Genomic DNA, 7241 nt, shown 5'->3' on the forward strand with positions numbered 1-7241 from the left:
TGTTGAGTGTTGAGTGTTGAGTGTTGAGTGTTGAGTGTTGAGTGTTGATTGTTGAGTGTGGGTTACCCCGCACAAGGCTGACTACCCCACACGAGGCTGAGTATCTATGAACTCTTCTACGGCGAGTTGCGGGCGCTATTACTACTTAGACTCTTCCGTGTCAGAATTCATGTCATAATTGTTGTGTCGGCTCCAAGACGTTTAAACATTGGAAGTCGTCGGCCCCAGGCAATTTTCAGTCTTACAACTCGTCTAGACTATCCGAGAGCACAGCAGGCCCTTCGAGCTCGCCGGGGTCGTCGACGCACTCGCGATGCTGCACAAATATGCTTGTGGTGGACGAGATAGGTTTCCTCGCGAAGACCGTGTATGCGGGGAACGAGTCGAGCACGTCGCCACAGACGATGAAGAAATGGACAACAGCCCAAACTCGTCGTCGCCGTACTCTTTTCTCTCTATTCCTTCTCTTTCCTCGGATTGAATCATCAGGAGCTGATCGAGATGACGGAGTACAAGAGAAGTATCTCGTGCCATCTTTGAAAATGATTGCTGGGATAGTTGAGACTGCGGCGACAGCATATTTAGCTTTCGGGGCCACTCTGATTCGTGGTGTACTTGAGCCGGGTGTCGAGCCTTTGGAAGAGGTTTTGTCCTTTCCTGCGTCTTGCTTTCTGCGGAGTGTCCACTCAAAGAGGACAACAATGTGACTTCTAACTCGAAGACACTTGGGTTTAGCTCCAAATGTCTTTGCACAGATCGGCTCGAGGATGGAGGTGAAAGACAGGAAGTAGCCGTGTGGTTTGGCGGGAGTGGTGGCAAAATAGGCGACTCCCATCCAGGCACTTTGCTGAGCATTGACGATCTTACATGACAGCCACTTGAAGATGACGATGGAGATGCCGAGGACGGCGTCCTATTATTACTCTATGAGCAAAATGACGGGGTTGGGGGAACTTGGAAGACGACTACACTGAGATACGGTTTTGGGAAAGGAATTCTCCATGCCCCTGGCGTAGCTCTCTCTCTCTCTCTCTCTCTCTCTCTGTCTGTCTGTCTGTCTCTTTAAGACTAACTACAAGATAACTCTATTTAGATAATTAGAATAGTTCCTTGTAAAGGATGTAGGTCGTCAGGTCTCCGAACTCGCTACGAGCGACTACTCAACGGGTCAGACAATAAGGGATACAAAGCGCCTCGCTGACGGGCGACCTCTAATTTGCCCAATGTCGTGTTCTTTCCCCCCTCCTTCGAATTCTGGAAAAACACGCACACACGCGCAAAAAGTATAACATCGCCACTTGAATTTGATGATGATTAGTCAAAAGGCTGAAGGATACGGTCAATGCTCGCCACGATTGACCGTCTTGCCTGTGATGCAACTCCAATTGTTAACCCCTCTTTTTGACTCGGTCACGAGGGATTTCTTTTACCCACTCAAATCCGAACAGCAACCTGGCAGATGTCGCGTCGTACCTTTGCCCAGACCGGCATTTCTCCATCTCGGTGATAAAAGGGTGTTGGTCAGTTAACCAAGCTGAACAGTTCTCGACTTCGAGGATAAAATCAAGGGGGGGTGGTTGAGGCGGTGTGATCGAAAATGAGTTACCTCGGCCTTGCGCCTGATTGTTTGCTTAATTCGTTGGATGTAGGGAGCCCCAAGCCCGACCCACCTGCACTACCAGCGCATACAGCCTGTAGTCCTCAAGAGGTGGGACAACCAATGCATCTCCGCCGTCAGCGACAAAGAAAAACTACACTTTACAAAGAGTCGTGCGTTACAGGTCGAGCTAGTATACATCGGTAAGGATCTCGGATAATTACACGATGTACTTAGTCTTTGACAAAGTAAAGGAGGTAAAAAGGAAACCAGTGTGAGACGCGTGGAGAAGACCAGAAACGACCTCTTCTCACAACTGGTCACCGGACAAACATGCAGTGGAGCATGAGAGGGGCTTTGCGGGAGCAATCTACTAATCGGAGGGGGAAGTAAGGGAGCAAGAAATGTCAAAATCAAAATCAAGGAAGAAAAAGCGGTGTACATAGCCGATGGTGCATGGCCGGACTCTCGGGAAAGCCTTTTTTTTTTTTTTTGGACGCCCGAGTTGTGAGGCTGTAAACGGGACTGTCGTGCGTGTCAAGCCCGTCCGCGAGTTGGATCCAAGCCTCTCTCGGGCTTCAAATGGGGATTGGAAGTGCATGAAGCTGCAACACCCGAAGTAGCAGGACATGTGTGCTGTGTGCGGGGTCGAGGGTGCATTCGCCCACTTTAGTATACTATTAATTCCTAGAACGGGTGGAGATCGTTTTCTACACCCCGAAACCCGACCCATGTCAAGGTCTAGACATTGCATCACCGAGACCGTGTTCCACCAGCTCGCTGCCTGTTTCGCGTGGTCGCGATAGGTGGCCCGGGGCCCCAGGAGAGTCCCGACGGACCCGCAAGTCAAAAAGGCTGACCGCCCTCCCAAAAATAAGTACCGCAACCCCCCTATCCACACGTAAGATTCTCACCATCATACACACTCTCTCTTGGGTTCTCCCCGAGCCTTACGAGCTCAATTGGACTTCGTTGAGGGTAGTACGTCTGCCATCCTTTCCACCATGGCGTTCACCCATCCAGAGTTTCCCCTGCGATCAGCTCAAGATCCTTACGATGCAGACGCGGATTACTCGCCCTCGCGCTGTACCAAGCGGTCTGGTCCTGGGCAGACTCGTACCAGGCTGACCCAAGTCAAAGGACGAGCTAAAGAGAGTGATGGAGGGCTTGCAAGGACGTTGAGGCAACTGACACTAGGCCATGTGTCTGTCACGTCCAACTGGAGGCGCCCGAGGTCGTCCCTGAAATACGCCCAAGAGAACGAGAATTGCACCCTGGTCAGCCACCGCGCAACACGCAGAAAGATACAAACCCGCCTTGCTAGACGCAACTGCTGTAAGTAGTCCCACGCTAGATGCGCCTTTCCGACGAAGAACTGAATTAGCTTGAATGGAGACTAAAGAGTACACGCAGGGAAAAAACCCACGAAAAACCGCCGCCAGCTGCGAAAGCGAGCAGATGCCAATGAGAAGCCTACCGAGGACTCTCCCGACACTCCAGGAGGTTCTTCCGACTCTGACAGGACCCCTAACCTTGATGGACGTCCTTGGAGTCCCGGGAACCCCGATACCTATGCACACTTCTGGCCTGACGGCAACAACGGTTTCATGGAAGAGCAGGATGACAAAGAGCAGTTTTCGCCCTACGATCAGGGCTCGGTGAAGCTTCCTTCCTTGCCTACGCTTCCACAGCCAGGTCTCGACAGTCATCTGCACACAAGATATCACGACAGGAGGTCTAGTCGATGCGAACAGCCTCAACAGGCAATGAATTGATTGAATTGCAGTACGAAGGACCATCTGAAAGGGTTGAGGTTCTGTTGTGTGAACAATGTCTCAAATGGGACATGATCAACGTGCCAAGAGATCAGGTCCGTTACATACAGGCTCAGGAGAGTTCGTCCTTGCAGTGAAGGTTGGGAATCGGGGGGCTGCTGATGGTTTCGTTTGGTTACGTAAAACTCGGCGTCGCCACCTGCATCACCTCCGTCTCCATGTTGAACATGCGTTGAAGTAAAGATTCCGGTCGCTGAAATCCTCCTCTTGCTTGACTATTGAGAACAAGATTTTCGTCTTCTTGGTGGGCGTTCCCGTAGTCGGTGCACATCGATATACACGAGTCCTGCTGCTGCTCCGAGCAAATGCAACAGGTTGCTTGAGACCGTAGCTGATCATGTTCAAGTGTGAAGGGGCGTCGCCGGAGAGGGTTGGAAGCTGTGAGGACCGGTGTTGATGGCGTTGGTCGCTGGCATGGACACACAAGAATACTATACATTTAAGGACTTCAGAGAGCACCACGGCAGTTGAGCTCAGGGATCTCGTATCAAGGACCTAGTACGAGATCATATCTCCCACCATCGTCACGCACAAGACTCGAGACTCAAGACACTAAATTGGTAATGTACAGAGACTGGAATTTGCACAGCCAACCTCTAGGAATGACAAGCCCCTATACCTTTGACCCTCATTGGTTTCACTGAGACAGAGAATTCCAAACCGGCTGCCACGTGTCGCTAGTGTGCATACTGACCTTCACTACTCTTCACGGGCACTCTGCACTGTCGCTTAGGTTGCCCTTGATGCCACGCTCGCTCTTGTCCTCCGTTACTATTACTCTCTTGCTGCTCATTTTGTTTACCTTCGCTGCCCATTGGGACATATTGGCAGTTCAGGGACATTCGGAGCATACTGAAACTAATCAGTGTCCCCTAGCCATGGTCGCAACCAAGTACTGACAAAAATGGATTTTATTGCGTGACTACTACACTCGAGAATTTGTATCGCTGGCTAACAATGCGATATGGCACAAGAGCACAACACCACCAAGTCTGAGCGCGGGGTATGCATTCTCTCGAAACACTCTTGCACCACGACAACCGTCCCGGTCATTATTTTTTCGAGGCCGAGGGCGAGCATCATCAACATCCCCCGCGGCCGGGAAGATCAACAAAATCCAACTAACCGAGGCTCAGATCAGACTCGACGAAAGAATCATCATTGATACTCACGCACCCACAATGCTTTGCACTTGTTAGGCAGTCGCCGTGCGGTGCAGACCTGTGGAGTGAGGGAGTGAAATCACATCTTTCACTCAGTAAGCTGATCTCCTCGATTTCGATGCCCACTTCAAGCGGATTCTGCAGTAGGACTGGAAGCGTAGCTAGCTCCCCGGCTACCAGTACGGGAGCAGCTGCAACGGATTTGTCTTTCGCGAAAGGATTGTACAAACATGAATGGATCTCGCACCGTTTCGACAAGGTCACTCCCACCATTTTGCATTTACACGAGCGGACTGTGAATCGTCGATACCACTTCCCCCTGCTTGTCATACAACATGCTGTACCCACGCCCTGAACAGCCAAGATTGCTTACTATCAAATCAAAAAAAAAAAAAAAAAAGAAAAAAAACTGGGAACGGAGATATACGCCGAGCCGGACCCCGATGGACTGCTCAGTTGCATCAGGGCGCCACAAAGCGAAAAGAATTGTTCTTAAGCTTATCAGAAAGCTGCCTGGGAACCGACATGACACGGTCGACGAGAAGCTCACTGAGGCTATTGAGCTTCGTGAAGAGTGTGCAAAGTGGAACACAGACAAGCCATTTTTACAATAATACATTGGATGTACATCAGTTTCTTTAAGTACACGAAGATGCGGAAGATACGGATGAGCCAGTAGAGGGACTAGCAAGACGCGGGCTAGTTCCCGCGAAGGAGCATGATCCGGCAGTTGAGGAGATCAAGGAGGCCAACATCGCGGATGAAGAAGTTTTCGAGGGATTGGTTCGCCATTTAACCAGGATCTCTTGAGGTAGTGCCTGCAACGTAGGACGAACTGCCCGTGAATCGTGCAACAACGTGATCTTCCTTCTCACGCCATTGCTGAGCTCGATGCCCAGCATATATAAATGGGTTCTCGCTTAATAAGTGGCCAGTATACTCGAGAGACTTGACAGTAAGGATAAAGCCTTTAGTTCCACTGCCTCGTTTACCAACTGACTTCCAAGACACACGGCAGGACCATCCACAGCCAGTAACCCGAATATGCGTGAAACCAGGCTTGCAATTAGAGACTATTTCGCCTTGATCATCTCTCTCGACCTGTTTCCTCGAGATTTCGTGTATTCCGAGTGCCCTCGCCCGCCCTCGCCGTGGTGGATATAAAGAAGGTGCTTCCTGGGAAATCGCCCTGTTCCACCTGAGCCTTTCACGATATCGAACCCCTGAAAGAGCGAATACCCTTGATTGGGCAGTCTCAACGCATCTATACAAAACAGGCAACAGTGAGGGCTGGAAAGCCGCGAAGGGCTCAGATTGCGGTCCTGAGTCAGTACCACAATGACCAAGTATTGCGACGAGTTTCTGTCCGTACGCGACGCAGCGTGCGCCACAATAGATGGAGAGCCTAGCCAGCCTGCCACAGCTGGTCACATACAAGAGCCTCTCACAAGAGGATGCAAGCAAACCACGGTTATTGGATGGCCCAGATGAAGGCGTGGGCTCAAGTCTGCGTGCAGCCGATGGGCCTGGGTCAGATTTACCTCCATGCACAGATGAGCTGGGTAGAGATGCACACGTTGCTGGCTGCTGGTAACAGCCACCCCGCTGTAAGATTTTCTATACTTGTGCGAAAAGCGGTGAATGCGGGCTCTCACTAAAGGTGCAACGACGACCGATGACAAGGAAGGTTATGGGGCCATGGCCCTGTAGATCTTGTCGAGTGTCATCTTGTACTTGGAGTTGAACACCCTCTCGGAGACCTCCTACCCCTCTCGTACTTCTGTTTTAGGTAGGAGTGTGCCGAATTAGGAAATACACGAAGGTTTTTGTAACCCGACAATAATGTTGCTGCATTTCCAAAGATGGAAAAAAAATCAGCCTGACATCTGATATGTAGCCTTCCTTAGTAATTAAGTCGGCCAGATTAGGAAATATACGGAGGTTCTTGTGACCTAACAAACAATCGTTCTGAAATTTCAAAGATGAGAAAAAGTCAGCCTGACATGTGACATACAGAGCCTTGCTTAGTTATCAAGTACGGTCGACCATCAAGCGTAGTCTTCTCATTCTAGGAGCCCTGCTGTAGGACTCACGCGTCGCGCCGTTCCTGCTGTAGAACGGGCGGCTAGCAACAGTCGAGCATTGCGACGAGGCGCTGCACCAGTGGTGCGGGCAGGGGGGTCTACACGAACATCGCCGCGATAGAAGCCGCCAACCACTCGTCGGACGGTAATTTCTGGAGGAGCTTATACGTGCCCATGGAGCTGATCGAGTGCCAGTAGGGGGACCTAGGGCTGCTCTACAACAACAGCGTTCTGTCCACCGAGACCAGCGCCGGAAACGATGAGAGTCCCGAGCTCAAGGATAGGTATCCAAACGTGTATCACCGCGGGGTTCATCGACACGGTCTTCACCCCGCAGTCGAAAGGGGCCGGGTGGGTGAGGCTGCCGACGCACGGGGTGTCGATCAGGGTCTGCATGACCAGGACTATCAAGTTGGCGCAGATGCTCATGTCCGTCGTCACACATGCGTACGGGAGCAGGCACGGGTCGTGGATCCTCAGGTGCATGGAGTTCACGTCCATGATCACCGACGACGAGTTGTACAGCATCCTGAGGCTGTAGGGGAACATGAATGAGACTAAC

The 7241-nt window shown here is 51.2% G+C and overlaps 2 protein-coding genes across 2 annotated transcripts; one reads left to right on the forward strand and one right to left on the reverse strand.

Moving 5' to 3' along the window:
• Positions 1 to 241: 241 nt before the first annotated feature.
• On the reverse strand, positions 242 to 835 carry Z517_09223 (uncharacterized protein; the record flags this gene model as incomplete). The annotated part of the gene is made up of 1 exon (XM_013425133.1): positions 242 to 835. The coding sequence occupies one exon, from the start codon at positions 833 to 835 to the stop codon at positions 242 to 244; it is 594 nt and encodes a 197-aa protein (XP_013280587.1).
• Positions 836 to 2601: 1766 nt separating this feature from the next.
• Z517_09224 (uncharacterized protein) lies at positions 2602 to 3372 on the forward strand (the record flags this gene model as incomplete). Its single annotated transcript, XM_013425134.1, has 2 exons — positions 2602 to 2932; positions 3011 to 3372. The coding sequence occupies 2 exons, from the start codon at positions 2602 to 2604 to the stop codon at positions 3370 to 3372; spliced, it is 693 nt and encodes a 230-aa protein (XP_013280588.1).
• Positions 3373 to 7241: the final 3869 nt, after the last annotated feature.

The sequence above is a fragment of the Fonsecaea pedrosoi genome (genome assembly GCF_000835455.1).
Source record: "Fonsecaea pedrosoi CBS 271.37 unplaced genomic scaffold supercont1.6, whole genome shotgun sequence".
Lineage (NCBI taxonomy): Eukaryota > Fungi > Ascomycota > Eurotiomycetes > Chaetothyriales > Herpotrichiellaceae > Fonsecaea > Fonsecaea pedrosoi.